General features: G+C 37.8%; 1 protein-coding gene across 2 annotated transcripts in view; it reads left to right on the top strand.

Moving 5' to 3' along the window:
* The window catches only part of LOC150085620 (putative peptidase C1-like protein F26E4.3), a 55,934-nt gene that overhangs the window by 16,031 nt on the left and 16,932 nt on the right, over positions 1 to 22,971 (top strand). The window contains exons 1-6 of one of the 2 annotated variants that reach the window (XM_090374140.1): positions 7,340 to 7,363; positions 7,541 to 7,956; positions 13,899 to 13,962; positions 20,434 to 20,538; positions 21,383 to 21,473; positions 22,678 to 22,819. In XM_090374140.1, coding sequence (XP_090230266.1) covers positions 7,683 to 7,956; positions 13,899 to 13,962; positions 20,434 to 20,538; positions 21,383 to 21,473; positions 22,678 to 22,819 — 676 coding nt within the window. In that variant the 5' untranslated portion in view covers positions 7,340 to 7,363; positions 7,541 to 7,682. Of the gene's footprint in view, positions 1 to 7,339; positions 7,364 to 7,540; positions 7,957 to 13,898; positions 13,963 to 20,433; positions 20,539 to 21,382; positions 21,474 to 22,677; positions 22,820 to 22,971 lie in introns of those variants that run through there. The other variant, XM_090374139.1, reaches the window with a different exon arrangement.

Genomic DNA, 22,971 nt, shown 5'->3' on the forward strand with positions numbered 1-22,971 from the left:
CTGATGTTAATAATGAAAAGCAAAATAATCAACTACAATGGGTTTCCGGCGCTTCAGTTATGAATGAAGTAATCGTATTACCATTTTGGCAAATTGCTCTTGTTCTTTATGTCTCGTACAGTTATTGCGTGATTGGTCGGATCCGTCCAAAATAACAAAACTAATAAGCCCGTCCGAATTGCGTGCAACTTTTTCTTTTAATTAAAGGTTCACTGAAACCAGACGGCAAAAAAAAAAAAAAAAAAAAAGCACTAAGTTTTGCAACGTTTCTTTCAATGGGTAACAGTTGTAGACACCTAATTAAGGTGTGGTCAAAGTTTTCCCTTTTTTTTTTTTTTGTCTCCTACCCACAAGCAGTATGTAAGTTCAGGTGCGGAACAAAATAGAACACCTGGATTATAAAAACATGCTCGAAAGAGACGGGTGTGTCCGAAATATATTAATCAGGTACAGGTAATTATGCTGCCTATGACGTCACTAAATCTTCGTCTCAGTCGCAAATGGGAAGTGACAGCAGTCAGGCTAAGGAAACAGGACGCGTCTGAAAAGCTGACTACGTATTTGTTTATTTTTCACCCATAAGAACCGGTAGAAGATACTCGCTGTTGGTATATTGGCGTCATTCACAAAATGCTTGCTTGATTAAGCAATAAACAGAGGTTAAAATGATTACTTAATGAAGAACATAATTTAAGTGATTATTTAAATTTCACTTTTTAATTTCTCCCTCCCTCTCTGCAGGAGTGACTTCATTTTTCAAGTTGTTAAAGTAATGGTTGGTGGGGTTAAGGGTTGGAGGAGTGGGCGGAGATACCTCTTCCCCCTTAATGCAAGCCTTATCGTCTCTTTGGCCGTACACGAAGCAGCGTCTTATGCAGCCACTCATTGTCATTCATTTCAATTACGTACACGTCCGACCAGTGGCAATTTGTTTCTTTTGTCTTGGCTTATTCCGTTATTCTGGTAGTTTTTTTTTTTTTTTTGAGGTGGGGGAAGAAAGCTATTCTGATATCCATAATTTCTCTAAGACTGTCCTTGTTCTTCTGAAGCGTTTTGTTCCTTAAACAACAATTGCTAGGCTAGTACTAAACAGTACCAGTACCTCCTATTACCAGGCTAATACAGAATTACCTAAGCATCAAAATAGTAACTCCCTCGATTACACGAATTTTGAATTTCTTTTAAATTGCAAATTACGTTCTATTTATTTATATATCATTAATTTATCTAATTGGTTTATTTTATTTTGTTACATTTTTTTTATCGATTACTCAATATACGGTTATTTTATTTAGTAAAATTTCTAAAATTTAATAACTGCAATATTATTGTTTAGCACTTCTTCTGTTTTCTAAATATTACCTTATTGAACTTAATATTTCATGTAACCTTTGTATGTGACTACGTTGAAGAGAAGTAAAATAGTTGAGAGCTCAGTATTCGATTTCTTAAACACTGTCATAATATATGCGAATGACGTAGAGAGCGTTATCACAGTCGAAGATCTATATAACGAGCCCCCATGAATGAGAAAATGGTCGTTATATCAGAAGGGTGTTATATCGATCATTCATAAAATACCATTATCTTAATAAGAAATTGGCAGGGACCAACCACATAAGACGTTTTAACGTGTGGGGCGTTAAAAAGAAGGTCTCTATAAAGAGCTTCGACTATATATAGATTGCTATAGCAATCTATATATATATATATACTGCCCTACCATTAATATCCGGACACCTGTCTTTAGACAAAAAAAGAGCTTTTATTGTGCTATTTAATATTTTGCGCTGAAACCTTCTGCTTTTATAACGGCCTTCAATCTTCGCGGCATACTCCCAACCAACGTTTTATAAATTTCAGGTTATATGTTCCTCCATTCGGCCTTTAACGCAGCCACCAGTTCGGCCTTGTTCTTTGGGCGATCTCGACGGGAACTTACCTGACCATCCAGTACATCCCAAAGATGCTCGACAGGGTTCAAATCAGATTCTGGGCTGGCCAATCCAACTTTTCCACACGCATGTCCTCAAACCACTCTGCTACGACCCGAGCAGTATGGCATGGCGCGTTGTATTGCTGATACAGGTATGGGCCTTCCACGAAGTATTTCCATAATTTTGGAAGTGCATAATTGTCAAGACTGTCCTGGTATTCCACAGCATTCATTTTTTTGTCGATAACGACTAATGGGTCCAAGCCAAACCATGAAAGGGAGCCTCATACCATGACATTGCCTCCACCAAACTTCATTGTTGGGAGGATACAATCAGGATTCAGGAAGGAACTGTTCTCTTGGCATTCGCCACACCCAGGAACGGCCATCGGACTGGTAGAGTGCGAACCTCGACTCTTCTGTCCATAGGACTGTTTTCCACTGTTCTACAGTCCAGGATTCACGCTCCTTACACCATGTATCAGCGTCTGGCATTTGTTGAGGTGATCAACGCTTTGTGAACAGCTGCACGCCCATTGTAACCCATATCGTGGAGTGTCCTTCGTATTGTACTAGTGCTGACATTAGTCCCAATCCTCTCACAGAGGGTTTGTGGGACTTGAGACAATGGGAAATTACGATTTGCGCGTACAGTTCTTCGCAGAATTCTCTTGTCCCGTTCTGTTAGTTTTCCAGGTTTACCAGGCCGGTTTTTGGCAGATTCAGTCCCATTCCTCTTCCATTTGCATATGATGTCGCTAACCGTTGACCTAGGAATCCCCAGAGTGATTGCGATGTCTCGCACAGAACGCTTGCTTATGTGGCATCATTCCACGTTGGAAGTCTGTTAATTCTGTTGAACGTGTCATCTTGCAAGCCCATTTTTGCAATTATCTGTTCGAAGCCAAGTGTGCATATTTATAGCAGGTTCTGTGACGTGTTGCATGCATAGGATCTGTTTCCCCATCCATGGAGGGATGTCCGGATATTAATGGCAGGGCAGTGTATATATGCATATGAGGAAATTACACTTTTTATTGTACGCATCAGCTAGTCCCGTTGCACACTTCTTCCACGCTGCCCCTCGTATAAATTGGAGTGATGGTTATTAAAAGTAAATTGTTACTGCAAATTAAATGATGGTTAATTGATAAAAAAAATATACACTGGTTATAAATGGACGTTCATGACTAACATATATGGACCCACGGTTAAAGATTCTGATATTTATTCATGACATTATGTTAATTTAAAAGCCTTAAATAAATTATTCAGATGTTTGGGGGAAAAGGAAGTTATGGTACAGCATCAGTAATTGCAAGCCCTTGAAAATGGATACTGCAGTCCTGATTTAAGAAACTTCCCAGATGAGAAGCTTTCTAGAGATAACGATAGTTTAACATGTTTTCTGAGCAGTGCAGGCAGGTTGCTAGGCAGCCAACATGTACGCCTCTGGCCGTAATATAGAGGAACTTTCGCAGCAGCAATATTCAACTACATTGTATAAAGCAATAGTTAGGTCACGTCTTGAATATTGCTTTCAGGTTTTTAAAGAAGGTTGAACGTGCTGGAAATGGTACAGAAAAGAACAATGAGGTTAGTTATGGTCACAAAGCGTTATTATTACAGAGAAAGCCTCCATAATAACAGCCCTTTGTGATGCTTGGCAGCTAGGCATCTGCATGCTGACCTGACTGAGTTATTTAAGACTTTTAAAAGGTTAAGTAAACCATAGACTGTTGGTGTCTTTTTCTCGGGAAATAATCCAACGGAACACAGATTTAAATTAAGAAAGGACAGTTGCAGCCTAGTTAAAAGAAAGCAGCCAGTCTTACAATTACTCTTAAGTTAAAAATGTAATTGATTACTGTGATAAACTCCCTCTTCATCGAAGTGGTAAACAAATTTAGAAAGGGAAGTGGACGTAGATGAAACGAATAAAAGAAATAAACGAAGAATACAAGGGGTGATCGTTACCAAGTCTCTCTCTTGCATCATTTTGCTAATATTAATTAATGCTAACAGATATCTTCTTGATTTTTCAGTTGTGACTTGAGAAAAGTTTTATTGGCTCAGTGTGTGTATACGAAACCAAGCTGGTTAATTCATAACAAAAGATCTACTTTAAATAACGCTTATGATTCTATGACTCTTTCTTTTATCTGGATGATAGAAAAGTAGGTCAGGGTGATGGTGGCCTTCAGTAAGCACTTGTTCTGATAAAGAAACGTCAAAGGCACCCTTCCGATACTTAACATGGTAATTAAAATACGTTTCAGTATTTGTTTCTTGTGTCGTCTCGGTGATGTAAGGATTACGATTAATCAATTAAGCCCGATTAAATGCTGAGAAAGGCAAATCTTGTTTCAGATGAGACGTTTCTCAGTCATATTTCACTTTTAGTAATGCAGCTAAAGGCGTGGCCTTTTCATCGATGATACTAAGTATCAAATCAAACAATTTGGGATTTTCAAACTTATTGGAAGGTTAGTAATTATTACTCACGAGAAGCACAGAGTTACACCGTGACCGTCGGCTGGCACCATGTATTTGTTAGACTCACAAACAAAAGCTTTTCAAGCTGTCCAGTAATATTTTACTGTTAACAAAAAAGTGCATGCAGCTTCTGATCTTGAGTGATACATCATCGTTTTTATGGCAGCTATGATTGCTGCCTCTCCGAAGTAGAATATTTATCACAAAACTTTTGGTGGCAGTGGCATATTTGCCCAATAGTTCTTTAGCTGTGGCAGGTCCTACCACAGCTAAGGTTGGATAGGATAGTCAAATGTGGTGGTAAGATTGTCAAAAGTTTAACTATTGTACCACAAAGGTTTTTTACTTTGGTAGGATAAGTCAAATATTGATTTATTTACTTGGTTTATTTATTTTATTAAACTTATTTACTCAATATTCAATCATATGGCTGATTATTTATCAAATTATTTAAAATTTAATAGATGCAATATTGTTATTAATTATTTAATATAAATATCTATTCTTATAAACAACTATTTGCCTAGTTTCTCAGATCTGCAATCCATTTACCGCTGGCGCTTGCTAATTATCTCTCACTAATTAACAACGTCAATTAGAGATCGTTCAGAGTACATTCCTAAATGAGTGAACCATAATTTAATTTAATCCGCCAGATATTAATTTTCTAAATAAATGAGAAATATATTCTGGAACTGGTTTGCATAAGACGTTATTGACAGAATGAGCGCATAATAGAAGGAACTACACTTAATCGGGTGAGAAATGAAGCGAAACCATGTTAAAGATGAAGTGTGAAGAAACAGCGCACCCACGACAATGGACTTCAACTTTCCAAAGTGACCCGAACATGACGAGAACAATCATTCGGTGATTGCACGTGAGCATGATGTTCATAGACCGGACGATTATTTTTTGAGTAACATTTCGATTGCATAAAAGAAAACTGAAAGGCCGCAGCAGACAAATGTTAGCACGACATCATTCTTTGTGCTTTCCCGTCTTTTTGCACCCCCTGGCGTTTCGCTGCCAACGGTGATGCTCGCAGAATAAAAAGAGCGGTATGTAACCACCTTTTCGGAATGCAGGTAAAGCAGGTACGTGCTGACAGTACTACCTCCTCGCGCGCATGCAGAACTTGCACTTCTCGGGTTCGTGCTTAGTTTTGGTCTGTCCACGGTAAGTTCATTGATTAAATACTGCGGAATGGGTTCGTGTTAGTTGGGTTACGGGATTGCTTAATAAGAATGTGTCTTATTTCTACTATGGCCATGTACCAGCAACAGCTAAGGGCGTCTCTAGTGCCCTCTGGGTACCCTTTTTATTACCAATTTCACGCAGCTTTGTTTTAATACAGGGATTAAATTATTCCGATTTAATTGTTGGTACTGTATTGTTATGTTTGATTTTACTACTGTATTGTTATGTTTAAATTATTGCTATTATATTGTTATGTTTAATTGTTGGTACTGCTCTGTTATATTTTAATTGTTTGTACTGCTCTGTTATATTTTAATTGTTGGTGCTGCTCTGTTATATTTTAATTGTTAATTCTTGATGACTATTCTTTTATGTATTTTTTTTTATATGGACAATGTTTATTGTTACGTTAGCCTATGTCACAATTTGATATAGTTTTATGATATGGAAGGATAAATCAGAATGCATTTACACTAGAAATTTAGCGAGTGATGGCCCAGCTTTTCTTATTTTTATAATGCTTCTAGGCACTCTTACTTTTCTATTGGATCGATTTAGATCAGTAATAATTTGTTACCGGAATTACTTCTATAACTAAAATAAGATTTATAGGAGAATCATAAGAATGAAATTCTGATTTCTCTGAACACTTATAATAATGCTGATCTAAACCAGCGAAATCTATGGAAGGGATAAAGAGTAACCGAAGTATTCTGAGAAATGAATTTGATACAGTAATTAATTAATTCAAAACAAACAGCTTCCCCTTCTCCACCACCGAATTACACGTTTCTCATAAATTGCTTAAATTGTTTTATATATAAAAAAGTTAATTTTTCAGGTATCAATGCAATTTGATTTTCACTAATAGACCATTTTTATATTTCGTAAGCGTCCGGGGCTTTATGACCTTTAAACATGATTCTGTTCTCCAACAGTGTTGGAAGCAGCATGTTTAGATAATTTCTTACATTGTATTCTAGCATGTACTACAAGATAATTATTTGAAGAGAAACAAGGCGCGACGTCGCCTTACCCCAAGACCTATATGGAGATGTTTAGCTTATTACAGCCTACTTTATCCCGTATTTGGCTTTGCAATTATCCACTTAATTCATTTATAGATGTGTGCGCTCTTCCTACACTTGTTACATCATCTCCATCTATTTCCTCGTTGCATCATCGAGAGCGCAAACTTGGTGAGTGTTACATAACTCATCACGTCGGTAAACGAATACCAAGTGCCTTGACCCTTTACGAGTATTTATAAATCGGTAGCTTAATTATTCCCAAAACGCAGAACTGCATCTTAAGTTGAATAAGACCGTTGTAGATTAAAGCACAATAGGTTTTAACGTCTGTAACCGAAGGCGTCCTCTATCGGTAATCTGTTTTACCAGACAGTGACAACTTAATGACGTATACGCCCCAAATAGTAGACCAGAAGGGGGGAGGGTGACTATAAATACACAAAATCCCAGATATTTATTTGCTACATGAATAAATTTTTCCCGCGTCTTTTATACAAAAGAAAAAAAAACTGCATTGCTCATGCGCCACGCTGGTCCTTTCTGCATCCACAGCACGCGTATCGCGACCGCAGCAGCACGTGGTATTGTCAGGTGTTCATTGTTACGTAACTCACGTTTCTTCTGGATCCGTACTGTGATGACCAACGTGAACTAGTAGCTGGTTCTGCGCCTGTGCTTCAATCGGCTTGTTCGTGTTGTAGTGAGTAACAGAGATTTACTATTTCGGGGTAAAGGAAACCCCCCGCTGTGTCCCCCTTCTCCTTATCACCTGAGCTTAACATTTATCGATGGCGTCTGCGCACAAAACAAATATTGACATTCGTCTCAACCTAATCTGACGCGCATTTCTTTTTTTTTTCTCTCCATATTTATATAGGTCAGGACTGTTCAGAGGGACGAACACAAAAGGTGAATTAAGCGCCGAACAAAAAGGTGTTTGTAAGTCAACCGTGCAGATAGACAAAACCTATTTCTAACTAGGGGTGCTTAAGTAAGGCTCTTTTACTCTCCCGGTGGACATGAGAACTCCAGACGTCGTTTTCATTGTGTTGGGGGTGCTCCTGTGTGGTTCTTTGACAAGTGGCTATACCGACGACCTAAGAGGAAGTTACTGTCGCACCCGCAGACCGATAGACTGCTGCCCCGGCAGGAACGACGCTTGCACTGTACCAATACTCGGCACTCTTTGTTATTGTGACATATTCTGTAACAGGACAAATGGAGCGGATTGCTGCCCGGATTTTTGGGGACACTGTCTTGGACATCCCGCGCCACAGCCCGTCATTCGACCCTGTAAGTAGTGGCATGGCTCTTTTTTTAATGTATGTGCGGGTGAAAGGGAGAGCGAAAGTGGTAATCCCTTCTTTGAGAGAGGTTTAGCAGTTAAAACGACTTTTAAATCTTGAATTAAAATTGTTGAAGTTGCCAAATTTTTCTTAACTAGGGATTTTCTTAAAGTACTTTGATGGTTTGCTGAACATACTGTTTATACTATAATTACTGTATTAAGGATAAAGGGCTATACCTGTCGAAATGGCCGAAAATTTGGAATTAAAATTAAAATTAGTTTTAATTTTCTTTAAAAATGAATTTAAGCTACTTCAAGTCCAGTTGTTACTATTTTTATTATTATTATTAATAAAAATTCATCAGAATCGAAGGCTATATTATGCTGGTGTATATTAAGTCTATAAACTACTTCAAGGGCCTAATTGCACGTGGTGCAGGTTGAAGAATCCGGAATAACTGAATGGGAAAATCCCTACTCCTCCGCCGGCTAACTACAGCCCCGGATGAAGAGGCCTTTAAGGATTTTTCTGTTTACCAATGAGATTCGAACTCAGACCCCTCTCAATGAGTGACAAGTGATGAAACTAGTATGCTGGTAGGAGTGGAAGTAGGATATCTTTGTGACCTCCTACTACGAAAGGCATTTTTCAGGATAACTAGTAATAAACACGCGATGCGTTATCAAATACAGGTAACCCTCGTATAACACGGTAGTTAGGTTCCTATAAAATGTCTTGTTGTGCGAAACCGTGTTATACGGGACTAAGAAAAAGTACACAAAGGGGGTTTACGTTCCAAAAGATAACAAAAATACACTATTTCGTTAATAAAATGTTAAAAAAACTAACAAAAATACACCATTCTAGATTTCGTGTATCTTATTCTCTCTTTAAAAAATCAGTAATCTGGGTTTGTTTGCTTCTTCTTGATAAATCTTTGTGAATTTCTTCGTATGGAACTAAGCATTTTTGAAGCACCCTTTTGAAATTTGGGCTTCTTGCATTCCAGCATCTGCATTCAAAAAATAAGATTCTAATTGCCGGCTACCTTTATGCTCTCCCCTTTGGTTTTACCTCCGATGCCATTTGCACCAAATCCGATTCGCCAGCCTCTTTTTCTACCAGTAATTCTTGAACGTCTTCAGTAATCATACCTTTTTATTTTTCCAGGAGCATCAGCGACTAAGGCCATGTTACTCTGTGTATATTGTCTATAAATTGCGTGTGTCCTGAGGTCGATTTTCTGTTTTGATAGACGAAAAACCCGAGTTTCCGGGAGAAAAACCATTCAACATTCGCCTGAGCCCGACGAACTCAGCCACGTCTTGAAAAAGACCCATAAAAATTCCTCCTGTCATCGACGGGATTCGAACTCGGGTCTTTGTGGGGAAGAGGGCAATCTATCAACTGTGCTACCCACGAGGACTTTCTGCCCGTTCGACCACATTTCCCGAGTGAACTGACTCTGGCCATATATTTTTCACACGCATTTAGCGTTGACGGTTTTACTTTTTTGAGCGATAAAGCTACGATTCTGATACAGTCCACAATTGAGAAATGTTTCCATGCCTCCATTACCTCAATAGATTCGGAATCAATTTTATCCAAACTCCATTGTAACGATTTTTTAATGGAATAAGTTTTAAAGGTTGATATAATGCCTGAATCTAACGGCTGAATGAAAGAAGTTGTAATAACCCAGTACAACTGTGGGGGTAGGAACATAACTTCAACGTTTCGATGACTTATATTTTTGGATGGCCTGGCGTGCTATCCAATAGTAATAAAACTTTGAAATATAGATTTTTCAAGAAGTTGAATAGCACAGAACGTAACACGGGGATTTCCCAACAAAATAAGCGAGGATTCAAAAAAAGTGGAAACATTGAAAAATTACTTCCAACATAATAGCAGGGTTTCCCCCTGCACAAAAGTTCAAAAATACCATGTTATGTGAGGTTTACCGAAATTCTCTAACCATGCTAGAGCGAAACCGTGTTGTATGGGGGTTGCCTGTATTTATAACCTTGTATCCCAAAACGAGATGGCCATGAGAGATTATATAAAACTTGAAGGAACATAAGAATCAATCTGAAAACAAAAAAATATTTCCTGAGTGGCAAGAGCATGATCAAAAACTTAACTGTCTAACTGTGTGTTAAAAAAAGAAACTGATAATCATAGAAATGATGAAAGATTCATGTGCGATGAGGCACTGAAATAGCTAGATGGATACCAATAACCGGTAAACCTTGAGCTACCCAGCAATCCTTGAGTATGGAAATGCATCTTTGTTGCATCATTTCTAGATATTTGCCGAGTGACTAGTTAAGTACGTTGGGATGCCATTCTGTTGTCTCATCTCCATAGAAACGAAAAGAACACGAGGAAGAGGGGGATAGAATGGCCACTTTTCTCCGTAGTGCTTCATCGGCACTCCACTCTAGAGCAAGCCGAGAAGAGAGAATGTAAATGGACACTGTGTGCGAAGTACAATGACCTTCTATGTGTGGAATGGAAGGACAAGAAATTAGAGTGACGTAGAAGACAGGTTTTCGTAATATCACTTGTGGACATTGACCTTAACAAAGACACTTAGCATTTTGTTTCTTTTGACACAAATAAAAAGAGGTACCGGAGCTGTTTAAAAAGAAAAGCAACGAGGAAAAAAACAGCGTATCAACACGGAAGTGCTAACGTGCCACACTCACGGAAGAGGAGGGAGCTTTTCGTGAGTATTTAAACGTGCACAATGCATTCTGATCTAATGTCAACTCGCTGTGGACGACAATACATTTATTTATTTTACTCGGGTTTCATTCGTGTAATGGGTTCAGTGGGAACGAAGTGGGGGGGGGGAGGATTCAGACCTTGTTGATAGGGATTCAACTTTGTGATGACAAATGCCTTTGAATGTTTGGTTTTAATCGTTAACATCAGTAATCCGAGTCTGAAAAATAGTTTCAACTTCGTTTGCCCGAAAGGAATCAAGGTCTTCACGCTTAAGACGTCACAAGAAGTAATTAGATGAGGGAAGAAACTGATCTGGTGGATTATGACTGCAAGTGTGGAGAAATTTGATAGGAACTGGTTGAGTCTATAATTTGTGTAGATTGTCTACGTAATGAGTACTAATTAGTAGAATTTTAACTGCCAAACATTTGTCGAATGTAAAATCTGCTATTGCAAAGCTCTGGAAAAGTTTCGCTTAGCCATACCGCAGTACTGCAATATCGTTTTCTTCCTCAATTTTTGATAATAAAAAACACCTACATCGAATAAAGTTTTGATCAAGTGCACTTTGATTTTTGTGTACAGTTTCTTTCGTTCTGTATGACTTCATGAAAACTGTGACAGGAATTATTTCTGACTGCTTGGAAACTTTTTCAAATTCTTTTCCATCAAGACGATGTAGATATCTGAATAGGTGGTAATTTGATGTAGCAAAGTCTGGCATGATGCAGGCCGTCGTGGGTAGCACAGTTGGTATAATCACCGTCCTATCCACACCGAAGACCTGAGTTCGAATTCCCTCAAGACGCGATGAATTTTCATGGGTCTTTATCATAACATGGCTGAATTAGTCGGTTTAATGGAGGGTAGATGCTCGGAAAGTCAGGTTTTTCATCCAGCAAAGAGCAACTCGACCACAGAACACACCCAATTTACAGAAATATTACATACAGCGCAATGTGGACTAAGTTACACACGCCTAACACTTTATAACAACAACTACTGGCAGATATGAATTTTTTCCCACCAAAGATTCACGACATTTCTGTGATCTGAGCAATATGAGGACGTTGTCTTAATGAAGCACAACACTCTTGCGATCATTTAGCGGAAGATGTTTTTCTTGTAATGCAACGCTCAGACTTTAAAGTTTCTGGCAGTAAGCATTGGTTGAATTGGACTTCAACAGGTCAAAATAAGCCACGCCTTAAATATTTCAATAAATGCTTGGAAGAAACTTCTTTTCAGAAACATTTGAAAAGGTATCTAAGAATATGAACTGAATATTCTTCTTCGGCAACAGTTAGTCGGTCCCGGACCATGAATGAAATGTACTTCTTTCTGTTCGTTTTGGGAAAGTCATACCTTTGCGAAGAAAGAATTTTCTCCTCAAAAATCAAATGCTTCACGAACTTAGTCCATGAATGGGAGAAAACCAAGTACATATAACTTGAAGTCATTTGTATGTAGTTCTGTTACGCCTCAGACAGCACTTGTAGCGGGTCATTCATTATAATTACGGGCTGTGGGCGTCCACTAGCATTCTGCGACACATCATTGGCTAGCGAAGACCTAACACTGATGCAACTTACGGGTGACCTCACGATGATCCTGATAAAAGCCAGCAGGAATGTTAATCGTAAGGTTACATCATCAACTAATTCGGCAAGTTCGTCAACCTCGTGGGAGTGCAGTTCCTTCTTCTTCTTCCCCAAATTACAACGAATGCATTTTTTTTTTTTAAATGCGCCATTTTGTAAGAGAGTTGAAGCTCCTCAAGATGCTATTCCCTTCAGGAAAGCTCAAGCGTTTGAGAATTTATTGCTTTATGCTCAAATTTCGAGTGTGTGTGTGTGTGTGTGTGTGTGTGTGTGTGTGTGTGTGTGTGTGTGTGTGTGTGTGTGTGGAGCAGGTTTGCTGGATGAAAAGTCCGAATTTATGTGAGAATAAACATGGAACCATCGCCTGAGACCCACTAACTCAGCCACGTTGTAAAAAACCCCATAATTTCCTCGAATCATTGATGGGATTCGAGCTCAGACCTTTTCTACTCGATATGGGAGGACTGTGACTATAACCACTGGTTACCATCGAGGGCCAAAAGCAGCAGCAGATGGCGCTTTAGTAATCATGTCGAACTGTTAATGAAGTCACTGTGTGCCCATCTTAACAAGTGATCACTAAAAATTCTAGATACTCATCTTCATTCTTTCGTTTTAAGACCCCGCATAATGCGCGTGCATAACGTACACCTTTACAGAAAGTTTCGCAAGCGGTGTCAGGATCAATTTGTCATCTCAATGGACACCGTGGAAATCGGGGCTTCTATTTCTTTCTTTTTATAATGATAATTTCTTTCTCTAGACGATGTAAGTTTAAATAGCCAAGAAATCCTTTTAGATATTTACAATTACCGCCCGCTTTCAGAGAGATATGCATCGCAAGGATATGATCTTAATGGATTTCGTCGTGTTTTCCTTTAGCAATATCACCTGTTCACAGACAACTTTCTTTTGTTTGAGTCATCACGCAAGAACAAACTCCATATTTATCATATGAGTTGGCGTCCGAGTGCCGCCAAGATAAGACCAGTTGTATCGAAGGTTTGTTTGCTCTCCCTCAACCAAGTGATAACATGAATTGAAGTTAAAATTGTTATGAAAGCAGAAAAGGTGTTTTGGAAATGGCTTTTCTTAATCTTCGTGAATTTTTCAGCTGCCTATCACAAAGACCCTAATGTCAGATACCAGTGGTGCCATCTGCAGCCAAAGCAAAATAATGATAATTAAATTAAGTTTAATAGTGTTGATCATTATCGTATCTAAGTTATGGGCTAAAAATGATTACATTCATTTTAGTTATTGATAAATACAAACGCCTAAAGGAATTTGATGTATCTAAATTACTGGAATGATTTTTATATTTTTGAAGCTAAAATCTCTGTAAACTGAAATTTAAGCTGATTCTTTCATCTATGTACCTCAAAATTAATCGTGGCTTCCACGTATAAGTTAAATGTCGAATTAATTATACGGCTTGGCTTTAGTGGAGGGATTACACGAGCTTATTGAACTGCAATTAAATGAAAGGTAATTTGAAAATTATTATTGAATTTTTATTGAATTTTAATCAGTTAGTAATACAGATAGTTTAAAAACGAATTATTATAAAGTGAATTGAAGATCAATTATTTTATTCTGTGTTACTTTTCAGCTTGCATTAGCGGAGGGAAAAGGTATCACGAAGGGCAGGGCTTTAAGTCAAATTGCAACAAATGGTAAGTTCAGGTGTTTATTACAGATTTGAAATGAATGATAAAATTTCTAGATCGATGAAATCAATAGAATAATCTTTACAGTTCTGATGGTTTCCTAATAATTAGGAAATAAATATTTCGAATACATATTAGCCATAGGAAATTCTATCTCATTCACTCATACCAAAGTTCAATCTTTCCATTCTTAGTCTCTGTTATGAATTAAGTAGCCAAAAGCTGCATTCAACCATAGCACATGACGAGTCCAAGACTTATTTTCAAGAATTCAAATGCGCATCGAATAGATCCAGTTGTCTGGGCGTATGGATTCGTTCAGTTCTTCCTTTCTTCCTTGATTGACAAACGTGAATCTAAGCTAAGTAACAGTAGGCTTTCTGGACTGTGTTGATGGAGCCTCAAACTGAATGTTTTTCGTAATACTAACTACAGATAACACGAAAATTTTGGATTGTATGATCAAATAGATCTTTCCAAGATGATATCATGGAGTCAACTGAAGTCAAGGTAATCAGGAGTGCATTATTTATTTTTGAATAGCAATTCGCATTCATTACTAGCCTGTAAAAGGAATTTGGGGGTACAGTGCTTAGGACAAAACATTCATCTTTTAGGATAGTCCACCGTTCGTAATAATTGCAGTCTCTTCATACGCTGCGGCATTGATAAACCAGAATTGTGAATTCTAAAATTGGCGGGTTGTTTTTATTGGGACACACTGCTGCAAGCTTCATGCTGGTAATTCTGACAATGGAAATTAAGTTTAAATGAATGGGTGTCAACCATTTCCGCTTATATCAGGCTACTTTAAGGATGATGGATATAGCGAAAAACGGAAATAGAAATCTATCGTTAGCTAATTAAAGAGATTTTGTGGAGTCATAAAAATGCCAGTTATGCAGCAACAAATGTGCTTTGTTCCTATTATACCGTGATTCCATCTTCAATTTTGCTTCTTTTTTAAACTGGATGATTATAGAGCGGCTTTTCGACAACCTTCAATTTTCTTTAGTTTTCCATTTATCTAAATTACAATATCGGTTATTTCTAATACAAACTTCCGCGGATGTTTTCTTTTTATTAATTTCTCTCATCTTATATTTTTCAGTTACAGACGAAATATTATTTTTATTGAAGCTGTTGATGTGATTACGATATCACTAATGTCTAATACATCATAAGATTTTGAAAGAGTAAAATAAGTAGTCTTTCCTCGTCGCTTCTGTCACATAGTGTAAGAATTCAAATTCTATCCCATGAAAGCCATTGCTAATTATTTTATTAATTATCCCAACAGGAGCAAAGTGATTAGTATTAATCAGCCAATTTCCGCAGGCTCAGTTTAATCCCTCCACACCCCTTTCACTTTATGTTGTGATTTCAGCATCAACGACTATTCAGACATACTTGAACTCCCACAATGCACCGCTTTCGAGTCAGGAGGGTCACTGATGTGTAAACCGGAATTGCCAATCCATTTCGCTTGCAATCCTTAAACCTATCTCATTGTCATGCTACATGAAATAAAGGTCAAAAAGATGAAACATTACGCCACGAAAACAAACTCAGACAGACAGACGCACACACTACATCCATCCAGCCAAAGAAATGGAGGCAACAGGGGAATTGGCTGTTTAGCAAGACGAATTACAATGGTTGGATTGCAATAAGGAAATATGCATAGCAAAGGGTTCTGCGAGTCTCGAATACGTGTTCTTGACAACGTATGTGGGTTAAAAGAGCAGTTGGGTCATGAAACATTAAAATATCGTAAAAACGTAGTGCATCGAAATACATAAATCTAAGCATCGAAATATGAAATGCCAAAGTAAATTTAGAAAAACACACATTTCTCATGCAGTGTAAACACAGATTAAAAACTTCAGCATCTTAACGTATAATATTACTAAGTGTTTTCTTCTTGACCAGTGATCCCGACCGTATCGGTGAACAGTATTTGCCAGTTACATTTCAGAAAATCAGATTAGTGTCTGAGAAATAGAAAATAGTTTAGTGTCTTTAGACTTGTGGAAACTGCATCAGCGGATGTGATCAAATGACAAGCAACAGTCAACTCCGGCACATCTGATAACGCATCGTGTTGTTCATAAACCGCATTACTCCATCTTGAAATCAGCTGCTACGGAATGACCATGTTGAAAGAACCCCCCGGAGGTTGGGAATACGATACATTTTGGTTCTATCAATTGATCGTGATCTCGTCAGTATTTGATTAGTTCCTTAAAGAGAAATCAGAAGTGGGTCACAGTTTTGAAGACCTGGAATACCTCATGGGAGGAACTTTGTACAGCCGTCCGAATGCAACCAACTGCAGTCTCAAAAAAGACTTTAAAGACCTTTTCCGTAAGGATCTTTAAGAAATTTTAGTAGCTGTCGATTAAAATCGCATTAAGTCTTTAACAAACGAGTAATGAACAGCAAAACCACCACTCGTACTGTCATGGATACAATAATTTAATACAGCGTTGTGTTCAATTACTGAAATGGGTATCAGTAATTCCACTTATCTTCCACTTCCAAACCAGTCTAGACATCTTTCTATCTGGCACTTCCGCCTGGAGATCTGGTTCTATTTGCCTAAAAACAAAAATTACTCTTTAAGTATATTTCAAATTACAACCCACAGAAATTGAAGTCCAATGCCAATAAGTACCTTGTGTCTTCCCAATCCTCAACCACTGACAGTATTTGAGTATCAGACAACAGACTGTGGAAGCTATTTTATAATGCCACACATTTTACGCGTTTCATTGTATGTATTTTGTTAATAAACACTTTTTTTAAGGTTATCTTGCATATATTCTTTATTGTAGAAATTAAATCCTAAATTCCTATGCTATGTGTATTGAGAACCTCAGTTTACATCTAGAGTTGGGCACAATATAGCCTAAATAGCCAGTAACTCCCATAGCAAAAATAATAACAACAACATCGAGAGCTTATTTTATTCTATTTAGAACAACCTATCCTTCAGATTGAGGTCAGTAGATGGTAGTACCTTAATATACTGTACAACGTTCAAATGATATTACTTCCTTGTTGATTAACTACATTTCAGAGACAATTTTTTTTTTTTTGTCTCTGAAATGTAGGTAATTTTAAATTGAATGCAATCGTAACTACCATGTGAAAACCGTGGCCACTTGCTCTCCTGACACTGTGCTCTTTAAATAAGTAGATGGAATTTCTTCTTATACATATATAAACTTAAAATGAAGGTCCGGAATTTAAAGTAAGATCCAACATATTTTAAAACAGTATATCCGAAATTTTATGGTTTTATAAAGATAAATGAAGGAAAACCCAGTTTTATTTCAAGTTGAGTGGCAAGTTGATCTTCGTGAGGTCCAAACAAAGGCACTGGAGTTGAAAGGCCTTTGGAGGAAGCTTAGCACGTTTTCTTTTAACCTCCCTACAATACAATTAGGAGCTTGATGAAAGGGCAGCTTGGAGGGTTGAGAGCGCAGTATCCTCAATAAAGATGACGAAAGTAACAAAGCCCACACTTCAAAACCCACTAGGTGGTTTCTGCCCCAGGACTACGAGTTGGGGTTTAAAGACAGCGTTTGGGGAGGGGGATTATCTGGCAAGGTAATTGATCACTGAGTACAGTTCATAACTTTGACTGCATATTTGTGACGGGCTAAGAGACCACACATCGACTTCTGACGGGCTAAAAGACCAAGTATACCGACCTACCACACAAACTCTTTGTAACCCCCAGATGAACAACTGTAGTTTTATACGGCATAATATTATTAAAGCCAATAAGCTGATAAATTAAATTTTGAAATACAAATGCCCTATACGTATTTTAAAGGAGAAAAGCTTTAAAATAGTTAGTTTTATTGAAAACAAAACTAATCTTTCGGTTGACTTATTTTATTCGCTGTTTAAAAATTAACTAGAGCTTCGCGTTAATTACAGAACAAAAACAGATCGAAGTTAAATGAATATTTGACGGTGATAAACTGTCAAATATTCGTCTTACTTCTTTAAAAGCTGTTGCTTCTTTGACTGAAATAAAAACGTTTAATGGTACAATCAACCCTATCTCTCAGCACTCCTTTTAGATTCAATACATACTCACCAGCCAAAAGAATTAGAAATCTTTATTCAGTAACCAGTAGGGCCACCTTTTCCCAAATTACATCCCGTACACGTTGTGGCATGGATTCTATTTGGCGTTTTAGGAAGTTTAGCTCCAGATTTTGCCATTCCCCATTTTTCCATCAGGATATTTGTAACTGTTGTACTGTGGTCAATAGAAAGCCAAACTGCCCTTTCCATCATATTCTAGACATTCTCAATTGGATTCAGATCTGGAAAATTAGGTGGTCAAGGTAGATGGTAGAAATCTTGGTAATGTTCTTCGAACCGTTCTGACATCATTTTTGCACGGTCAATAATTGCGTTGCTTTCTCGAAAGTATCCATTGAAATTGTGGTAAAAATGAAGAAGTGCAAAGTGAAGCCAGTCCGATATGACAGAAATATATTCGTTAGAGGTAATACGACGTTCTAATGGTATGAACGGACCCAGTCCATAACAACAAAACATATTACACACCATGGTCACACACCCAGCCACTTGAGTGAACATTGGAGAGTCTAGATACATGGCTTTGTGAGGTTCACGCCACATCTTCATCCTACCACTGGTGCAAAAAAAGTGTGATTGGAGACAAGTCAGACCACACGATTTTTTTCACTATTCCACAGTCTAGTCATGACAGTGGCGTCACTACTCCAATCGATCTTTCGATTTTTTACTGGGAGAAGTGGTTTTCGAATAGGCACGCGACTACTGTAATCCTGATTCTTCAACTCCCGCCACGGTGGGTGGTCTGTGAGATGAATGATATGCCTCTGTGCGGATGTTGGTGGGCTGACCTGATGAAAAACATTGCTCTTTGGGGACGGGCATGGGCGTTTCAGTGGTTAGTCTGATGGTGAAAAGTTCTGTCTCCTAGTTACACACCCGTGGGTTACCTGACGAATGAATGGCTGTGATTTTGCTTTGGTCAGTGTATAACAGATGTATAAGTGAGTGAACGCTGTCTTGTGGCCCTTTTGATAGAAGATCTGAAGTTGTCTGCGACTGGGGAATATCTCGTACAGTCGTATGCAACTTATATGAATTAAAGAGCCAACTGTGAAATTGATATCAATGTTTAGGTAGGAACAGCATTTAGTGGCCAGACTTGAGTTTGAATTTGTGATCCATCACCCTTGAAGCGCACCTATCATCTTTGGGTGGCTGGGTTCGTGTCGGAGAAACTGGGGATTCGTGCGATGGATTAGGCCAACGTCCCACCGCGAGCCTGCTGTTTGTGATGGCGATGGATGGATAACGAATCGTTGCTTTGCTTCTTAAAGATGTTGGTTCGAAGTGGTCTGCCACTCAGCTACGTATTCTATAGTAGTTAAAAAAAATTAGTAATTCGTTATTGTTGTAGTAGGGTTTTAGGAACATCAGCGACTAAAGCCATATTTCTTCGTATATATTGTCTATAAATTGGGGGTATTATATTGACGCTGTGTATTATATTAATTAGCACGCTGGTAGACGATTGATGCTGTATTTTTGATATCATCCGTATGCTGGCAAACGATCACCGGCCGTCTCCATGTGCCAGGAATGATAACCAACTGGTGGTAGTTATGTTATGCTGGAAATTACCTGTACAGTATTGCGATAGATGGTGGGGTTGCAGGAAAGTTGGCTGGGACCGCCTTCTTTAATAAATAAATGAATAAATAAAAAACTGACGCCGCATAATTCAGTCAGAAATGGGTCTCTTTGCATAAATAGGATTTTTCAGTCATTTGATGCACATTGGACTTTCTATTCTGACACAAAATTCGCTTTAAATTCACGCAGCTTTATTCTTGGAGTACCGACTTTCTGCCTCATTTCTTCCTTTTAGAGCTGCGTTCTGCTTTCGTCTTCCACTCAATGCATGCCTTTGAGTGGGTTGCTTTTGACAAACCAATGATTTCCTTTGTTTTTTCAAGCGTGGCTCTTAATAAACGTGCTCCAGCAATAACACCTTTCTGAAAATCGGAAAGATCAGCTGTCTTCTCTATGACCGGATTAACTAAAAAGCCACCTGAAAGCATTCAGTATTTATCTGACATCAAAAAATTGTGATTATACCATGTGACAACTTAACTGCATACGTATTTAATCATCTGTTGACATTAACTGCAAAAGGTTTCTAATTTTATGGCCAGTAAGTATATAAGAGCGAGATTAAAAAGTATAAATTAAGGCTGTCCACCGTTTTTGAATATTAAAACTACGAAAGGTTTATTTAACAAAATATGAGTAATCTGCTCTGGCAGTTCCTTTCTTTTAATTTTTTTTTTTTTTTAACGAAAATTCCTTTTGTAGTTTTTTCTTCGGTCTGGATAATAAAGACTTTTTTTTTTCTTCTTCTCTTTTTCGTAGCACGTGCAAGCAAACCACTCCAGGCGTGGTCAACATGGACTGCGAAGAAAATGTCTGTTTGGTTAGGACGGAGTTGATCGACGCCGTCAACAGGGGGAGTTACGGGTAAGTCAACATCTGTGTTTATCAACACCGTGGGCTGCTTGATTTGCTGCGTTTACTCCCTTTTGTTTGCCATCTCCATTAGAGATAAGACGCTGCGATGACGTAACAGCTCTGTGGATGCATCCAAATTTTTCTATCGTCATTGGCTGTGGAGCCAACTCCGTTTTTTTTCTTTTCTTTTTTTTCCCATTCTCTTTATTTTTGGCCGAGTATCTTTATGGCTGCACTTGAACAAAGGTTTTCTCAATCTGCGATCATTTAAATGCCCAAAAGAAATTAAATTTTTTGCTTTCTTAAGTGATATAAGTCAGCCGTTTTCCAATTGGTCACTTATTTATCTTTTTGTGATGAATCAGCGTAGCCTTAATAAGAGATACGGTCTTTTTGTTTGTAAGTGAACCTTCTTGTACACTCAAATTACATTTTAAAATTAAGAATACGTCATTTTACCTAAAAATTTCTGAAATTTGAGCAAACACACGCAATAATTTTGAACATCAAGATTGGAGAATGGCTAATTTTGATGTTTGAAATTTTGTGCATATTATCTGGTGCCATGCATCCCACTGACCCCCTCCCCTTTCAGGCATTTAACGTGGTAACACGTTATGCCTAAAACAGTGAGAGTAGCGTGGTTTTTTCTCCCGGAAAATCGGGTTTTTCGTCCAGAAAATCGACATTATACGTCACAGTAAAGCATCAGTCTCTGATGCGCCTAAAACCCTACAACAAACCAAACCCTCCCTTCATTAAAGTAAATTATTTGCATTTAGATGATCAACTTATTTTTACATTATGGAAATTATCTCATTCTGTAATGTTTTTATCCATATTTCTTCTCCAGATGGCGCGCGTCCAATTATTCTATCCTTTGGGGAAAGACATTAGAAGAAGGAATAAGATATCGACTTGGAACGCACAGGCCATCGCGACCGGTAAGAATTAAGAAATATTGAATTGCTATTGTCTATAATAGGATCGAAAAGTTGTCAAGTTCCCCACACAACATAAAAGTAAAACGAATATTATTTATCTCATAGCATTGTAATATTTTACCTTATTGTTGATTTATCAGAGACGAAATACGCACTTTGCTTCTTTCATTAATATCTACCTCTATAATCCAGTGTTTGTGGAATTGTGTGTGGTCTAAATAGATCGTGTAATTTGAGGGATACTAAACTGCGTGACTTACGCGTTTTTGTTATCAGTTAGTTGTGATGCATTTTCTTGTTCATGAAGATCACAAGATGAACAGTTTCCTCCCAATTGCTTGCACTGATGGATAGAGTGGCAACGTACGATCTCGACATAATAATATTGACTAAGGCTTGCAGTGCGATTCCTTTATAAAAATAAAAAAAGTGTTCCTGAGGAGCGTCATTATTTTCTTTTCTTAATTTGATGGTTACTGTATTGATAAGATTGAGACGGATCCAAATTGCTGGATCAGCAGAAAGCATCGCCCCTTCACTAATATATTTGATTCTTTGCTAACCTTGTTCCATTATCTTAAGAGAAAATTTGAGTGTACTGCAACGGACGAAGGAGTAGAGACTACGACTGTAATCTCTATAAGTACAAGAGTCTTAATTCCATCATCTGTAAGTGAAGAAGCTCCACAGGGATACAAGGCACTAGGCGGTCGAGCCATCAGCTGACATCTGGATTTCCAGCCTCGACAGTACGTGAGGGACTATGCACCACTCTGAAAATGTTTCTCTAGAGGATTCACCATATCTCCAGGCTTTGCGATTAAAGATAAAAATGCGTTCACTTTGCACAACACTTCTTTTCATGGTTGGAGGCAGCGCGATACTGTGGCTGTCCAACGTGTGTATTTAGCAATTTAATTGTTCCCTCCTCTCCAATGAACCATCAACTTAATAACGTGATTAAGCGGCAAGTTAGATATTTTTCTAGGCATTCTTTGCCAATCTTATTTGATATTTAGATTAAAATTTAGTTATTAAAAATAAATGGTACATTTATTTCTTGCCTAGCTTTAAACCAAATGATATCGTTAGTTTAATTTATGGGGAAGATTTTGGTATCGTAGTTTTGAGACCCCTAGGGTATCCTATTACCATCTGGAAGAACGAAATATTTAAATTTCATGGATTTTTGTTTTATTTTCAGACTCTGGAAATGAATGAAATTCATATCGATAGAAATCGCAACCTACCGGAGAGTTTTGATGCCCGGATAAAGTGGCCAGGATTAATCCAGCCAATAAAAGACCAAGGGGATTGCGCTTCTTCTTGGGCTGTATCAACAACAGGTGGGTCTTCTCTTAAGTAATCCTTTTTGATTATCTTAATAATTAAATGTTGGCGATTTTATTGAAGTTAAATGGAAATTTTTAGAGATTTAGTTATTTAACTGAAAATCCAAATAGCTTAGCCTCCGTTGCTTGAGTTTATGATCAGTCAC

This window comes from Mastigoproctus giganteus, chromosome 5 (assembly GCF_048544385.1).
Source record: "Mastigoproctus giganteus isolate SK-2022 chromosome 5, ASM4854438v1, whole genome shotgun sequence".
Taxonomy (NCBI): domain Eukaryota; kingdom Metazoa; phylum Arthropoda; class Arachnida; order Uropygi; family Thelyphonidae; genus Mastigoproctus; species Mastigoproctus giganteus.